This window comes from Gallus gallus, chromosome 6 (assembly GCF_016699485.2).
Source record: "Gallus gallus isolate bGalGal1 chromosome 6, bGalGal1.mat.broiler.GRCg7b, whole genome shotgun sequence".
In the NCBI taxonomy this organism is placed as follows: Eukaryota; Metazoa; Chordata; class Aves; order Galliformes; family Phasianidae; genus Gallus; species Gallus gallus.
This window is the reverse complement of record NC_052537.1, coordinates 3,578,671-3,597,134: the sequence shown is the minus strand read 5'-3', so window position 1 is coordinate 3,597,134 and position 18,464 is coordinate 3,578,671. Positions and strand designations below refer to the sequence as shown.

The following is an 18,464-nucleotide window of genomic DNA, read 5'->3' as shown; positions in this document are numbered from 1 at the left end:
CTAGACCTTTCATTTCATACACACAAATGGGAATGAAAAGCCATTCATAGGATATGAATGCAACCCAGCATTTCGGGACAGGATTATAACTGAACGGAAATAAAACGAAATTGTTTGTGAGAATGGAAATGAAGCAGTTTGTAGTGAAAGGATCTGGAGTATTTTTACTGACAGAAACTGCCGCTGTGGCATACGATGCTTTTCTTAACAGAAAACTACATATATACATGCATCAATTCACAAATGTCAATATATTTGAAAAGGAGAAAGTTATCCTAGCCTCTCATGATGTATATACAACCTTTAAAAATAAATTTTAAACATTTGAAAAAACAAGTCTACCACTGATAAGAACTTCATGTACATTATACACAGAGCCTAAGCTCTTTCCCTCAAAGACATGGTACATTTCCCACTGCTAGCCACCAAAGAAGGGAGTCAACTGCTCTCAGAAACATTTTCCTTCCCAGAAAATGGATAATTTCTTACCAAAGTTACTTAATGTCAATGATTTTTGAAGAAGCTTTACAATTTTGCATCATTTCATTACAAGTCAATTTAGTAAAGTTTACAGAGACATGCCTCATGCAAGATAAAAGTACTGCTAGACACACAATTTCTTTTACTGTACACTAAGAATCCAGCTATCTAAAGAGGTATTTTCTTAGAGAGAGAGAGAATGCACAGCAAAATCAGAAAACTGTTCTTAGTATTCATGTGCTGCTATCCATTAACGCATTAAATTTGCCGTATAACATGGAAAAAGTGGTACACACCACAACACAGAACACCAAGCTAAGCACTCAGAAATATTTCTCCATTTTCTCTAGTTCTCACTGACCCATCTATCCAAATTAATATTTGTAGCAATGAAGCAGTCTAACACTTAAGTAAGTAAGCTGTGCTCTGTACCTGTGGTTAGAACAGCACTGATAACATGATACGAGTATTTTGGCTGCTGCTGAGTAGCGTTGGCACTGCACTGAAACTCTCTCCAAATCCTTTAAAGCCAGCAGGTTGGGGGTGGACAAGAAGACAGGAGGGGAAATGGCCAGGGCAGCTGATCCAAACAAAAAAAGGGAACATTCCATACCATATAACATTGCACTCAGCCAAAAAAAGGGAAAGGGGCTCTCGTTATGAAAACGTCTGTCCTCTCAAACAATCACTGAGGCCCTGGTTCCAAAGATGTGAACAAACATCGCTTGCTAATGTGAGGTAGAGAACGACTGCTTCCTTTCTATGTGGCCTCTGCTTATTTTTCTTTTTCTTCTTCCTTCAATTAAATTATCCTTATCTCAAACCATAAGCTTTTTTTTTTTTTTTCAATCATTATTTCTTCCCCTCCTGCTCTTTCTCTGAGGAAGGGAATTGAGGGTGTGGTGGTGTTTAGTTGACCATCAGTGTGAAACTAGCAGAGTCAGAGGCCCTTACCATTCCTTCCATGCCATGTGGCAAGAGCAGAACAATCCCATTGTGACGAACCCACTTAGCCTGCCCCGAGCTGATGAACTGGTCTATTATACACTGCGCTGTGTTGTGGAAGTCACCAAACTGGGCCTCCCAGCACACCAGGGCATTCGGACTTGCCATAGCGAAGCCAAGTTCAAAACCTAAGAACCAGATAAGTAGGAGAGTTAGAAAAGGAACACCTGATAAGAAAGAAAAGAAAGACTTAGAAAAGAAGACTTAAGACTTAGAAAGGAAAGACTTGATGAGAATTCTGTTCATTTCTCTTATAAAATTAAATTAAAAGAAAACCAAAACAACAGCATGAACAGGATTTTTTTTAGTGCTGATATAATTCATGTGCTTTTCAACAGTACCATCAGAAAGATCAGCAAATAACTCTTTTGCAATACTGACTCTAGTCCTTCAAGCACTTTCTCAGACATGTACATACAATAGGATTTTTAAACAAACAATTAGAACCCCCCTCAGTTCAGAATTTTGTGCAGTTTTCCCAAGGGCTCACTGAGGTTGATACCATCTTCTGTGGAAATCTACTTACAGTCTAAGACCAGTTCAATAACTTCATTTTTTTTTCATGACTTGCACATCCCAGCATAATGCTGTGTTGTTTTTGTTTTTATTGAGAACTAATGAACGTATGATTACAGAAAGTTTAAATGAGGTTGTCCAATTCTACAGGGAAAACTTCCAGCAAAATTAATAACTAGTAAAGAAGTTCCTCTCTTAACACTAACTTTAAGAACATCCTTTCAACATTTTACATGACATTTTGACATCAGTAATCTATAGATGAGACTGAAGTTGCTTTAGCTTAACTTAATAGCCACAGCTAAACTGAGATTACAGGAATTTTTTCTTCTCTCTCAGGGCCAGGCTCTTCAGTCATGGTCGGTGTGCAAACTTTTCTGAAACGTTAGTGGATGGACAACGACAGGATAAACTAACTGCACAAGAGAAAGAGCAACAAGAGCTCCAAACGAGATCATTTATTCATGGAAATAAAAGTTTTAACATACTGGATTTATAGAGTCTTCACAGCATACTCTTTGGTGATTCCAACCCAGCATTTTGTTTACCATCTCCATGGCATGAAATCTTTGAGTCACTCAGCTTCCGGAGTGAACTCTTAACAATCCATCCATGACTCCAGCAGATGCTCATGTTCTCACCAAAAAGAAACGGGTACATTACAAGGCCAAAAGAAGACTGAGAAGTTAGCCGGACTGTCTTTGAGCTTTTATGTCCCTAAGACAGTGCATGGCTTTTGCTGACCATTCCTTTGGCCTAACTACTTGAATGGCCTTGCTTAGACAAAATATTTTATATCTCTGTTCTATTGTTTTTATCTATTGTTTTTAGCACAATGCTAACAGTAAAAAAAAAACCTACACAACTCCTTCAACGCATGTTCCCAAAGGTATCTGAAAAACAGATTTCCCTAGGTAGGATAGAATCCCATTCTAATTTTACGCAAGCATTAAGAGACCATTTCTACTGATTGGGTGACATGGTTGAAAAAATATGCAATATGTTCAAAGCTTATTTGTGCATATGTTGCTCTCTGTAAGAATGGGGTAATCTAGCTTTTAGAGAAGAAAAACTTGATGTCCTGACTTTGAATTATCAATAACCACACAAGTGCTTTTAGAAGAGTATGGAGTTATACGTGAATTCAAAACTTGGTCAAAGCACACACACAGTTCTGTTTCATATAGTGAAACCACCCCTAAAATTTCATATGGAAAAAGAGGCGCCATTTCTCACTACCTATCTGGTTGCTCACTTTGTGCTAATAATCTCTAGCAGGTGATGCTGTCCCAGGTGAAGCTGTATTAAAAGCTGTGATTGTAACATCAATACTTTTGCAAGCTTTCTGACAGCCATAAAAATAGTTGGGAAAGGATATCCAAACGTAATCTATACTTTCTGACTAACATTTTGAAATCAGTGCTACAAGGACTACTATTTTACAAAACATGCATCTGTGGTGTACACGTCTTTGGTATCTCAGAACTCATTTTCCACCATGTAAATTACAATGACAGTTCTCAACATTTAAGACTTCTGACCACTAATTACAGCAATCACTAAGAAGCTTGCCAAGAAGTACTACTTCTAGCTGTGCATACTGAAAACCATTAGAAGAGCAAGATCTGAAGTGCTAAATATATATAAATAAAAAAAAAAAATGGTGCAAAGATAGCTGCAATATAGGCAGCTCAGAACAGGGCAAAGTGCTTTACCTGAGGAGGATTTTTTGGGGGGTACCAGATGGATCCAGGCCAGGGAAGATGACTGCATCTAGAAAGACTTCACAGTTCTAAAGATGAGATGGGAACTGCAGGGGAGCTGGTTCTTATCCATGCCCCTTAAGAGGGCTTAACTTCTGACCAGACTAAAGAGTTTAAGCATACTGCGGCAGTGACTTGTACTGTTGTGTCTGCAGAGCCCAGAACTGAATGTTTCTTCACAATCCTATGCAAACTGTGATTGTAAAGGACTCGTTCTTATATAATTAGACACCCAGAGAACAGGTTTAAGCTAAGAGGAAACCTAGTGCCAAGACAACAGGGCTCAAATGCAGCTTTCAAAGAAGAAAAGCTGAAGAATCTGCACCACTCAAAATGTGGTGGAGAGCCCCCAGCCAGCTCCTTAACTCCCAGCAGCCTCTCAGTGCTGTGAGCATATCAGGGCACAGGGGACCAGGACCCAACACAGCAGTTTGGTAATCTTCTAAACAGAGAGAAAGACACAAAAGAAAAATATACAGCACTTGACTAAGGTTGCAAAACTAACGTTTTAATTGTTGAAGTTCATTAAGGTCCCCAGATGACAAGCATAGCAGAAATGCTTGCTTCCGTTAGGCCAGTTCCTGCTGTGCACCCTTACTGTTTTTGCCACTTTGGCAGACAAAGAGGCCATTTCGAGCAAAGTGGCAGCTTACACAGCATAATATGCTGGTTTTCCCTCTAGCACTTTGCATTATTGTCATAAGAACTGTAGTTTCTCCAGCTGACATAATTAAGTCCGCAGCTTAACTCAGTATGACTGCAAAAGGATTCAAGGCATGAATATTAACTAATGGCTATAGATAGCTTGACAATGCAGACATAAAATGGCAGAATGAGAGAAATTACAAAGACAAGTATATGCTATGCTTATTGCAGAAATCCAAGCACAGGCACTAACATAGGTACACTCATCTTTCAAAACACGAGCACAGTCCAGGACAAGTTTAAGTTAATACCTATCTGGTGGCTGACTCTATAGAACAAAAAGACTTCTGCCTTGGAGCTCCATGGAGTTGTTGTTGAGAACCTGTTCTTTGGTTACTATGTACTGCCCTACTTCCCAACACCATCTCTGACAGACACCAATATTTGTTAGTCCTAACCAAAAACAGTGTTGTTCTGAATGAGCAGTAACATTACACATTCCATCCTAGCAGTGTATTGCAAAAAAAGTTTTAAACAATACCTGTCCTTTTCCCTTTGTCTTGTATTTTAAACATTAATTCCCCCTGGAAAAAGCTGCACACCAGTGCTGAGCTATGCACTGGTTCCAAGCCTATCATGTTTGGACATTCTCTGGATGTTCCCTGTATAGGACATGACAGCCCAAGACCTCTCAAAGCCGGTGATGAACCTGCCAGAGAGAACTGCTCCTCCGGGATGGAGAATCAACAACACTCAAGTCATTTTGAGGACAGTAAAGAAAGAGAGGAGATCCTTTTTAAAAATGCTGAAGAGACACTACATAGAGCATCTGTTAGTTCAGCTTTTCTATCTTGGTTAGTAAATAAATACAGACACACTTCTTTGTTTAAATGACTTCACACAGTCACTGCCTATTCTCCTAGACATTCTGTTTCAATGAAAGGAAAAATATATAGCTGGACGAGAGGACACACAACTACATTGTAATAATCTGGAGATAGCTAAAAACAGTAGACATAGGATGTCTAACTGGGTTCTTAGAGGTTGTTAAATACTCTGATTTAATGCCCCAATATAAACACTTCATTGCTTCCTGTATACAAAACATAAGCAATTGTTTGAGCTATAACAAGACTGCCTTTGTATTCTAAGAGGAAACAATCTTGTTAGAGTACTGTTTTTAATGGAGTGGTTCCACTCCAGGAGTTCCTAACCAGCTCAACAATAACTTGGTGCAAAGCCCACAGCTCTGAACGGTTGCCAGCTCTTGGCTTACCCATCTTCCAAGGAAATAATCTGCAGTTTTATCATGCTGAGCTGTTCCATCCATTAGGTCAATTTTCACTTAGCTTTAATTCACAGAAACAAAGGGAATTCCCAAAATGCCTGAGGTACGGCATGTTTACACAGTCATAAATTAAAATCTTAGTGCTTTTTTTTTTTTTTTTTGCTTTGCATCCTCCTCCAAACACTTTAGAGCACCTAACTGCAAACTATTTCTGTGTAACACCCTCACACAGCAGAAGTGGCAGGATGAGAAAAATAAAATTGTTTTTTTCCTCTGTTTTACTACTCACGAAGAATCAACTCCTTGAACTGCAAACATTCACTCACTCTTCCAGATACTAAAACCATGATGATAGCAGCCAGACGGATAACAATTCTAATGTCTGCTCTAGTTAAGCATCCAGGTAGAGGAGCTATGTTCACACACTGACTGTGTATCTCACGCTGTCTTGTATAGATATGATACACAAATATAAGCATACCCGAGAAGTCTCAGGTGCAAAAGTTAGCAAGGGAGCACAAACTTTAAATTATAAACTCATTTCAACATAGAAACAGAGCAATTTTAGTAAAAATAATAATAATAATAATAATCACATATCAACTGTTTCTGACTATTTAATGCCTTTTACTGTTAGAGATCTCATACATGCGGGGTTTAAAATTCTTAGCAATTAAAAATATCAGTACTGTTATCTTTTAGGAACTTCTATCACATCTCCTGAAGCAGAATTGCACAGAAACGGTCTACTCCTGTTTTCAGTGTAGAAAGAGACCTAAATTCTGTTTTGAATTTCTTGCGATAAGAATTAACCTTCATATCATATCAACACTAGACTTCCTAGATCGATCAGTTGAGGTGTAATTTTTGGAACAAAATCACAATTCAGCTGTATTCAGACATCTGTCACTTTCAAATTTGGATACATTATCTCGAACCACGACCCACTTACCCATAACACTTGCAGCAGCACTGTAAATACACTCAAATTAAGAAAGCCCTGGCCAAAAACAGTGAGAAACAGTAGGAAACAGGAAACAACAACATCAAAAAAAAAATTCTGAAATTAAATTTTTGCTTTCTATCTCTGCCAAATTCTTATTATCTTTGTACATTTCCTTTCTTGCATTCTCCCATTTAGTTAACATGTAAATATTATATACCAGTTCAAAGAGATACAAAGCTCTCCTCATGCCAATTCTGCCTAGGAGCTAAGAAAAATACCTTAAAATTTCACTTTGTCAGCCCATGCTCCAACCCAGAGTTCTAAACCATTTTAATTGTAATATTATTAACAACAGGTAATATGGAGCATATGCCTAAATGATTATGTGGTCAAATATTTCTGGAACCCTGCAGGAAGCAGTTATGAATTACCATCTTTATAACAATGTTTCATCTTTTCCATTCATACCAGTTATGAAACGCGTATGAAATTGTATTTCATTATTTATCTATAAAATCAATAACCTTAAAGTTATTAGATCCATTTCTTCTGTGCTCCACATTCTTCTTGCCATCCTTCTCATGTCAGAAGGAGGTTATTCATTCACAAATTAGAATGTCTGTCCAGTACCAACAACATACTCCACTATGATTAAGTGCCATCTGTAATGAGGATTTGTTTTCTCAATATATCTCAATACAGCACTTCAGATAAGGCTAGGCTAGATTTTTGCATCTGTGCTACAAAGTGTTCTTAATTTTGCTGATAGTTCTTCCCCTTTTGTTGAAGTACTACGTATGCGTTCCAGCGCTGCCAAGATCAACCACAACAGATGGATACTTTCAACTGAAATTCACAACTGTGAAAAGTGAAGATTCTTTTTTAAGAGATGCCAGAACTTGAGAGGGAAAGCTTTGATATAGTTGCATAGACAACTCTTTCACGGCTTTTCCCTACACTCTCTTACTTGCTAAGCTCTGAATGTCTTGCTTGGTGAAATTCATCCTCTGTCATTACTATATGATTTCCTGTTAAATACTAATAAGATCAATGTTACCATATTGTGTAATGTTTCCAGCAAAAGTTACTTCAGTCTCCCAGTTTACATTTTTTAAGTACATACAGGTTCTAAGTGGTCTAAGCAAATAGGCGTACCATTTGGAAAAAGTAGAAAGTTTTGCACTAAAAGCACATTGAAAACTACATACTCGTATGCCTCATACTAGAGACAGCTTATTCAAAAATTTAGAAAAAAATTGAAAGTATCCCATCTCTTCTTTAATTTATGCTAAAATTAGAAACAAGAGACCAACCATAGCACACTATAGGGAAGGAAAAAAAAAAAGCTTATAGAATCATAGAATGGCCTGGGTTGAAAAGGACCACAATGATGATTAAGTTTCAACCCCCTTGCTATGTGCAGGGTTCACCAACCACCAGACCAGGCTGTCCAGAGCCACATCCAGCCTGGCCTTGAATGCATCTAGAGATGGGGCATCCACAGTATTACACAGTATTATAACAATTTAAAAAAACCCTCTAAGATAATGAACAGGGTACGTGTATTGTAGAATAACCCCTTCAGGGAGAAGGGTCGGAGGGGAAATCAGCATTTGGACTGGATTTTACATCCCTGTTTTGTACTTCCTTGCTCCCAACTGAATCAAAATTGGAATGGATGTAGTAACGTTGAAATACAACAAAAGCAAAGTCTGGTTTTAAATGTCACTAGCAGAGGGAGCCATTTATTTGTTTTGAAGGCTGGCAAACTCAAGCAGCAATGCAAAATTTGGTAGGCTATAAGAAGCTTAACTGCTTTACAGCAAAATCTGAAAAAAAAAAAAAAGCTCCAAATTAGCGGTCATCAATTCCTACATCTTGAGTTTATAAGCAAGTCTCAGATAGTTACCCCGAGACATACCTAGGACACCATATTCAGAAAGGGAGCTGTTGCACACAGTATAGGGGGCCTGCTGCTCCCACAGGTGGTTCATGGGAACACACGTTCTTTTGTCAACTTCTTGATCATGAAGCACATGATGGCGATGGCTGCAAAGAATTGTTGAAATCTGTTAGCTACAAGACTTTGGGCTTCAACAGTGCTATTTTCAAAGATAAACTTTCAAAGCTACATTCTAGAAAGTATGCATGCAACAGTTATCTCTGGTTTAGGTAGCACATCAGTTTGGTTGAAAATAAGCAATATGATTGTCTAAATACAATTACTGCACCATACGGACTTTCACCGACTATTCAAGACTGTTCTCCAGCATTCAAGGAAATTCAAAATACATCATCACAAGTAGAACAGAGAGGGCAGTGAGGTGGAGGCAGGGGGTTGTTACACAATGTTTTAGACTGATGGAAATCAAAAGTCAAATGGAAAAAAATATTACTAGAACGTTTTACTCTCCTTTGTGGAAAATGTCATTAAATCTTTTCCTTAGGACAATTCTTTACCTTTCTCTCAAAAAAATAATCTAATCTAATCTCAGCAACAACACTTGAAACAGTTTCATCTTCTTTCCTGCTATTTCCATTCACACCATTTACAGTTCTCGGGAGCACCATTAATCAGCATTAGAATGGGGCACCAAGGAGCGCTATCAAAACAGAGATGACTGAAGTAATTACTGCAATCCATTAACTCTCTGAGCAGACTAACTGAGTGAATCACACCAATATGTCCAGCTTTATGACTGCTAACAGAAGGACAGTTATTATACTAGTAACAACTACTGTGTGTTGTATAGCTGCCAATACTGAACTGAAGACTGAGTCCTTTTGTGTTTCCCTTTGCTGCAATGAATGCTAGCAGAAGAGCTCTGAAATCTATCTAGAAGTCAACAAAATAAAACCAGGAAAAGACAGAGACTCTGAAGATTAACACAGGGACAGAGGTAGAAAGGAGAAAATACACAAGAACTGCTGTTGTAGAAGAAATAATTGTGAAACTATTGTTTTGGTTCTGTCACTCAGATGAAGATAAAAAGTGTAGTGAAGAGATGAGCTTCTTGAACATTAAGTTGTATCTCCTCAGCAGAAGCTGATTACAACGAGCACAGGTGGATAGCCAGGTTGCTCCAAAAGTAATGCTTCCTTATTTATTCCCATGGAAATGACAGACACAAAGAGCTCAATAACACTGCTTGGGAGAGCAAATTCTCAGGTACAAACACTGTTTTTCAACATAGTTACCACTATTAGCTGTGCATTTTCGACAGCAATGAACAAGAGCTCTTCATTTCATGGTGTGACAGCTGTGCATGGCCAACCATAACATAGCTTGTCTTTCATATCGCTGTCACCACTGCCAAAATGTACCACCCACTGCCTCACTGTGCTCACATCCACTGTTTGGTTTCTAAAACATTCAGCAAGCATCAAGAAGTGTCAATGGGTGCCATTTTTTCCACATGGTGGAATTCAATTTCACATGCTTGCTTTATACACACTTCATGTTAGATGCCTTTTGGTCAGACTGTCCCTCTGCTGCCATCTGTTGCACAGCAACAAAATGTAACTGAATGTTGGTGGAAAGGTTCAACCCGTACTGCCCCACCACCACCATGTGCCTCTGATATCATGGGCCAATATAATAAAATAGGAGGCATTACTTTCAGAGCAGCCCTTGTATATAGACATGCAAGTCACATTTTGCTGTTGTAACACAGCTGTCAGTTTGCTGACATCAGATTGGTACAGAATCAAGTCACATTACATGAATACCTTTTTGATTCTTTTTTAAAGGCTGAAGAATAAAATCCAGGTAGGACACTAATTTTCAGGTAGTCTTTGTCAGTCAAAATAGCTTTTATTAGTAACATTTGTTTTGTGTTATCTCTGTATTTCTGTGAGCACAACTATTGTCATCTTAAACACTGAGAAAATCTGGACAGAGGTCTGGAAAATCCTCTTCCACCAGTTAGAGAACTGGAAATACAGAGAGTCAGTCTTCTTAAGACAAGTCTATAGGTGCGTGTCAGACTTAACTAAGCACTCACCAGAATTAGGTAGTTAGCTTGCTGAACAATAAACGTGCATTCCTCCCCCAGGAGGTGCTTGCCATTTACAAGACCCTGGTATTGAAATCAGGGATGATGAGAAACTGGGAGGATGAGAGAGGGGAATTTCCAGGTTTTCAGCTTTGTTTTGTTGTCAGAAGGATTTTGTTAAACTGCCATTAGAATGTGAGTGGGGAAAAAAGAAAGCCCAGTGACTGGATACCAAATGAAGCTCAGCACAGAAACAGAACACTGCACTGCATGACACAAGTCAGGTGCCAAGATCTCTCTTTTTCCTGCAAGCATTCACAATTAAGCTTAGTGAAGATGTTAGTTAACTCACCCCCAGCAACAGGCTTCGCATCAAAGGGTTCAATTAAATACATCATTAAGATTTTACTCCGTGGGGAGGCAGGTAAGGCAGCAGAACTGTATATATTTTATCAAATAATGAGATTTACCATTCATTGATGCTCCAAGGTCTTTATGAGTCTCAGTACAAAGGATCTTGTTTCATTTAGAAAAGAGCCTTGCCAACTGGCAAGATACTTGTTCACAGGATAGTGGAGTTTCAAGAAGCCACCACTAGTGCGGTATTTAAAGACTTCAGAATTTGTAGCAACAAATGCCCTTCGCTGACTGTTCAGCACTTGTAGCAGTATTTTTACTTAAAAAGTAGGAAGAAATAATTTCTGCTTTTCAGTCAGGTAAGGAAGATAATATCTAAAAATGTTTTATTCATTTATTCTACCTTAAATACTATCCTTTAAAATGATCCATTTTCAGACACAGGAGATCAACTGCTAGAATCTATGACATTAAGACTGATCTTGAATAGCATCAGCTTCCCCCTTCCCTCCAAAGACAGTATTGTTTAAAAATTGTTAACGTGTTTCTTGAAGCATGGGACAAGTTTTAACACTTATCTCAGTACTCACCTAAAAGTGCCCCTCTCTACGTCTTGTCCGCTCAATCGGACATGAATCCCTTCCTTCAGAAAAGAGCCAAAAGCCATGTATTCTGCCAAGGCCCAGTCAACAACCCTGTTCTTGGTCATTTCCAAGCGGGCTCTCAAAATCCGGGAGAGGCCTGTTAGAATAAAGATCAGAAATCAGCAGATCTACTTCAGAGATATTTGACATTCACATTACATTCACCATTTTCCCCACTGGCTACAGTATGTTGGAGCAGGAGAACTCATCAGGAGAACTCAAAGATTGCTGCTTTTAGTCTTAGTTGCTGATCCCGTCTTCATGAAATGCTGAAGAGCTGCAGGCAAGTTAAAACAACATTCACTTTGTAGACCACATTAGTTCTTCTAGGTCTGAATTGCTAGCAAAGTAAAATAACTTGTTTCCTTAGCAAAGGTTTGCACACTGTTCTTACCTTGCTCTATCAGAAGAAAATGAGATTGGCTGCCAGAAACTACTGAGAAGAATTAGAATGACTCATGGTCAGATACTTCTTCCTAAACATTTATTTTCACATACCTACCACCAAGTACTGCTTTGTAAAAGACTGAAAATGTCATCTATTAGGTTCTTCTGTCTATCTCACACTCTTTTTTTCTTGACATTTGTCTTATAGGATTCTGGAGGTACTACAAAGAAATGGGCAAAATTAATCAATATGATGAATATCTTATAAATAGAAAATTGTAGTAGCTGCCAAAGGATTTTTAGATGGTAAGCAATGGTTGGTTTTTGGGTAGGCTTTCTGTTTGTTTTACTGTTTTTTTGTTTGTTTGTTTGTTTTTAACTGTTGTTGTTTGGTTTGTTTTTGTTTTTTAAAAGTGAAGATTTTATACTGTTGAATCAAAATACAAGTTGCAACACTGCAACTATTAATGGAAATAAAATACCCTTTGAAGTTGCATACAGGTATTTCCAGCTGAGGCTATATAAGCCTAGAGAATTCAGTGTCACTTAACACTATCTTATTTGCACATTTGCACTGATGCATTTGGCAAGCTATTCTATTTGCTATTTTCCTGTTCTTCCCTTTGTTACTTTTCCAGTCTTTACAAAAATCACTCTGCTTCCTCTCCATGTAAAACTGCTCTCTTAGAATTTGTCTCTATTTAAATAAGGAAATCTTGAAAAATTGTCTCTTCCTAAGAGTATACAAAAGAACACTTGAGAAAACAAAATCAGCTTCCACTTCTTCCAGAAAGACCGGGAGATATTTTTTCTAGTGGAAGGCCAAAGCACTTTGAAGGTGCTCTTCCCATTTTTCTTCTCTTATAGCCTTTTAAACTGTTTAAAAGAATCTAGAAGACCAAAGTTAGAGAATTATTTGCCCATGTGGAATACTTATAATGGCAAATAATACTTGCTGTCAAAGTCAAGTTAATAAAGAGAGGCTGCCTTTTTAGTTAGAATGTCTAATACTAAATTTTATTGGCTGACTATAGTTTAAAATTACAGCATCACCAACAAAGCGTGCAAATCTGTAGAAGAGTTTTGAAGTTCATCTTTAGCTGTATCTGCTCAATAAGCTTGCAGTTCATAACTAGTAATGCCCTATTATCATTACTTGTAGCCATGTTTCATTACTCCAGAGGAACATAAACATGGAACATCTTCAGCAGACACTTTAATCTTCAATGGGTGATTATGGAAATTAAAGAGTACCTGGAGATTTTGCCCAGAAAACAAAACAAAACAAAAATAATACCTCTTTCTTTTAAGCCTAAGTACATTCCCTAGTCAACAAAAGAAAAAAGATCCCTAAACAAAGCAGTTCCATGTTTCCCCAGGGAATGAACACGTCTTTGCTCCCTGTAGAGCTGTTAGACTTCAACCTGACCAGGAAGTAGAAGAATTTTCTCAGAAGCCTGACACAATGCCAGGAGCTCCCCAGTGTGACAGGCACATTTAGCTTCTTACTACAACAGATGCAATAGATTCAGAACTGAATCCCTTCAGACCAAGAGTTAAGACTGTTCGAGAAGACGGTAGATTTATGCTATCAACACTGAATGCTAAGTTGAAAAGAAAACTGCATCTGAATTTGCTCACATGGAGTTCATTCAGCTGTACTAAAATTATTCTCATAGCATATCAGCAGCATTGCCAGGCCTGAAAAGATCAAGCTGTAATTCTGAGCACAGAACTGTCTAACTACAAGAAAAGTGTCTTAAGTGAACCTCAAATTAACACTGCTTTTAGCATTTGTAAAAACATGAATAGTGCTTTCTGAGGTGGATGCCTTACTTCCCAGTAAGTCTCACGAATATGCTGCACAGAGGCAGCATTTTTTCAAAAGGACTTGACAAATTAAAGGATTACTAACTTAATGTTACAAAGAGTTTAACCTCCCTCAGAGAAAAATCTATTTTAAGGCAGTAGGGAACAGAAGCAGTGTGACACTGAAAGAACAAGAACAAGTAGTGAGAACCTGTGTTTAAAAACTGGATGTGGTGCTCAGGGACATGATTTAGCAGAGGGTTGTTAGAGTTAGGGTAGTATGGCTAGGTTGTGGTTGGACATGATGATCTTTAAGGTATTTTCCAACCTGACCAATTCTATGATTCTATAATTCTAACCTTAATTGTCACATTCTCCTTTCCCTCTAGGGTAAAAGAGGTGAAATAAAAGTCATAGACATTTTCCTCTTTACGAAACACCCAATAGCAATTCATTTGCAGAAAAACAAAATCTGAGCAAGAAACACAGCCACTAGAAGGAACACAGCCACTAGAAGAAACACAGCCACTAGAAGAAACACAGCCACTAGAAGAAACACAGCCACTAGAAGAAACACAGCCACTAGAAGAAACACAGCCACTAGAAGAAACACAGCCACTAGAAGAAACACAGCCACTAGAAGAAACAGATTCCAGCTGACCTGCATGTATTTTGAAGTCTTTGACTGGCACTGAACTAGCTACATTGCCAATGTGAGTCAGCAGGTCTTCTGAAATGCCAGTAGGAGGACAGGACATGCTCTTGGGTTCTCCATCCACATTAAAGAATCCTGGAAATAAAGATCTAGTGAGGAGTTCAGGGACTAATTAAGAGATTTATTCACTTTATACAATTTATTCATCAATTCACAACTGTTAACACACATTCTAAGCAACAGCCTAAACCTGTTCTTCACCTTTCAAAGGGAAACAACCATATTCCCATTTTCTGCATGACAACAGTACTTAATCTTGAAGACACAGGATGATCCGCTTTATTTCTACTTTCACTTCTTGTGAAAGAAGTCCAACTGTGTGGGCATAGGTAGACAATAAAATGCCTATGACACTTAAATCCCTCCAAAAAAAGAGGATGAGACATATTTCTTCTCCTTTTCTTGTGAACTGAAAATAGGGCTTTTTAAGAGTCAGATCTTACTTTCCACATTTCTTTTTAAGAAATCATCCTCTTTCAAGTTGATCTGGCAGGATGTTTCATTCACTGTTAACATGGGCAAGCCAAAGGTTTATTTGAAAGAAATACTGGCTGATAATACATTGCAGAGTTCCAGGCTTAGGATTCAAAACAGAAGCACAATCATATTAACACCAGGTTATATGAAAGGATAGTCCTTACCGGGCCAAGGTGAATCAAGCCAGTGTTTAATGTGTAGAATCTTATTATCCTTAGACCTAGTATATGCTTCTTCACATATTCTATCATACTTCGCAATTTCTTCCTGTAGAACAAAAATGTTCTTTTTAAAACGTCCTTGCATCTTACAGATGACACCTACCATGCAGTTATTTAACTCCAGAACAAAACCTAGTTAAAATTATGGAAACGATTTCATTATGTCTAGGATAAAATTTTCTTTTAGAAAAATGCTTATCTACATAACTCTGAATGAATTATTTAGTTTACTGGACAGAGGAGAGGACTGAGAGACAAAGTGACAAGCAGTACTCTTAAAAGACAAAAGTGAATATAATTCACAGTCATATTTCTAAGACCAGTGTTATCCAGCTCTTACTTCAGGCTACAGATACTACGAAAGACTAGAACAGAACCTCTTAGAAAACTAGTCTGATTCTAGCTAAGAATCTGCGGTCACAGTCATCAATGGCAATAGATAGAGAACTGTATACTGAGGAAGAATAAACTGCTCAACAATACCTACATTTCAATTCAAAACCACATCCAAGTGATTGAACTAGCTCATCTTGAAATTATCAACAGCCATGTGGACCTTAGTCTGCACAGCAAAGTATCCAATCACGATCCTGAATCCAGTTGAAGCCCATGCCAGCACTGGTCCACTCCTTGAGCTATTAAAGATACTTAGTTCTGCATAAACTGTAATCATTCTTAAGAATAACAGAATGCTTCTTAGTTCATCTGCAATACCAGCTTCTCTAAAGATCCTTTGTTTCATCTGCACTCTACATACTCCCTTTCAAAAAAGATTAAGGCGAAGACCTAACTAGCTCAATAAGGGCACCAGACCCTACATTTCATCTTTCTGGAACGTTTCCAGTTATCTCTGTCCGAACCTAGGTATCTGTATTATTGCAAGCAAATAAAAAGCTTACATTGTTGGTTTTCTTTTTTTATTTTATTGCTGAATACAACTGCCACTTAGTGATGAACATGAAGCTACAGGTTATACCTATGAGCACTCCAACACCAGCTTACTGCTGGTTTGGAGATGAAAAATTGTTCTATCTCCAACATCTCCAGAAGGTGATGATGCATATCACCACCTTCTACAAATCTCAGAATCGATTTTCTTTTTTTTTTTCTCTTATTATATGTACTAATTATTTCACATTACTTTCTATTCCTTTATTATAGGAATACATATGTACATTTATGTGGAGTTTGTTCCTAATTAGATCGTAAGGCAAGGGTTAAAGTCACAAAAATGACTAAAGTAGTACCTCTATGGCCATGAGCTTTAAACTTTGGTATTTTACAAAAACGTAAACTGAATTGGATTAGAAAGTGTTAAAGCGTGAAGACTCAATCACAGAAATGAAAGAAAGGTTTGTAAGCAGACAACATGCAATGACAACTGTGTCTTCCTGCTGACAGTTCTGTACGTTCCTTTGAACTCTATTGACATACTGTACCTCAAACTCCTGCAGTGTTACAGTCCCATCTGCGATCAGTTTGTCAGCATACTTCTTCAGCACTGGCACCTGCTTGTGAATCTGCTTGTACATTAGGGGCTGGGTGAACATTGGTTCATCCATTTCATTGTGCCCTCTCCTACGGTAACAAACCTACAAAAGGAAATATTGTTTCCACTTGTGAAGAAAGATGTAAAATGAAATTCTTCAATTTCATATTTTTTCAGAGATATAGAAGCCTCTGGTATAAAAAAAAATATCAATTATTGCAGATTGTTTTTTTGTTGTTTTGTTTTTAAAAAGAAGAGACTAAGAGTCACTCAAATCAAATTATATCTCTTGAATGGGTCTTCTAAGCCACAGAAAACTTAAAAGAATTATACATATTACACAGAATGAAAAGTTATGAAAACCAAGACTTACTAAGTCAACAACCACATCTTTGTTGAACGTGTTTCGCCATTCTGCAGCTACGCTGCACACGTACATCACTGCTTCAGGGTCATCAGCATTCACATGAAAAATGGGAGCATTAACCACACGAGCAACATCAGTAGGATATGGAGATGAACGCGCCATACGGGGGTCTGTGGTGAAGCCGATCTAAAAAATTCCAGAAACTCCCATTACAATGATGTAGGTGTCACCCTTTACATTGCTTTGAATGCTTTGGTTTTCATTTGACAATCACTTATGCAACAGTAGTCTTAGCTTTTCATTTTGGCTAGCCATATGAGCTTTTTCCCCTTTGTTCCCTTATGACCCAAACAAAGCAAACATAGTCCAGTTGTTACAAACTGAATGAAATAAAGGTAGGCGATGAAGTGTTATCCAGTCAGAGTTACTAGACACTATGATTGTTTTCAGAAACAATCTAGCCATTCTAATGAACAGAAGATACAGGACAACAAGCTAATAAGCAAGAAAAAATAAATAAATATACAAGCCAAAAAAAAAAAAAAGACAGTACACAAATTGATTAGAAAATGTTGTATTTATTACCTGGTTGTTGACAACAACATGAATAGTCCCATTTGTGGTGTAAGATGGAAGGTCGCTAAGATGAAATGTCTCATAAACCACACCTTGTCCTGCAAAGGCAGCATCCCCATGTAACAATATGGACATAACCTAAGATGGAGGATTGTATACACACATATTAGAAAGTAAAACTCCAATTCTCAGCAGGATTTCTCTGCTCTATGTTTCCATAGTGCTTATTATAAAAATATGATTCTATTTCATAAGTTATATCAGCATCCAGCATTGCATTTTTACAACAAGCCATAGACTTGTCAGCATTCTGCTGTCTTTTTTCAGTTCACAAATGAAATAGCTTTAAGTCTGCCTTCTGAAGTTACCCTTAAGGCACCACGTTGAAAACTTTGTCTAGTTAAACAAGTTATTATCTATCCCTTCTGGGTAGGGGGCGTAGAGGAAGACTGCAATACAAATTTGTTAGTAAGATATTTTTATTAAAAATACTTCAGAGCTCACTAGCAAGAATTACTATATCATTAAACAACCTTTACCTTTTTCCCTGCAGTATCCCCTCGATAAAATTGTTCAGCCTTTGTCTTCCCCTGCACAACAGGATCGACTGCTTCCAAGTGAGAAGGGTTAGCCATCAGGGATAGAGTGATTTTCTTGTTTGTTGCTCTGTTAATCCTCTCATGATACATTCCCAGATGATATTTTACATCTCCAGATCCCTAACATGCAAGATGTAGTCAAAGCTCAGGAATGTTGTACATACAAACTGTATCTGACTACATCT

General features: G+C 37.8%; 1 protein-coding gene across 10 annotated transcripts in view; it reads right to left on the bottom strand.

The window, feature by feature from the left end:
• Positions 1-18,464, bottom strand: part of OGDHL (oxoglutarate dehydrogenase like) — a 54,512-nt gene that overhangs the window by 14,113 nt on the left and 21,935 nt on the right. For all 10 annotated transcript variants that reach the window (NM_001199544.4, XM_015287997.4, XM_040702330.2 and 7 more), the window contains 9 exons: positions 18,220-18,399; positions 17,690-17,818; positions 17,111-17,290; positions 16,688-16,840; positions 15,192-15,294; positions 14,497-14,625; positions 11,586-11,736; positions 8,565-8,692; positions 1,435-1,613 (listed from right to left, as the gene is read on the bottom strand). In NM_001199544.4, coding sequence (NP_001186473.4) covers positions 1,435-1,613; positions 8,565-8,692; positions 11,586-11,736; positions 14,497-14,625; positions 15,192-15,294; positions 16,688-16,840; positions 17,111-17,290; positions 17,690-17,818; positions 18,220-18,399 — 1,332 coding nt within the window. The remainder of the gene's footprint in view (positions 1-1,434; positions 1,614-8,564; positions 8,693-11,585; positions 11,737-14,496; positions 14,626-15,191; positions 15,295-16,687; positions 16,841-17,110; positions 17,291-17,689; positions 17,819-18,219; positions 18,400-18,464) is intronic.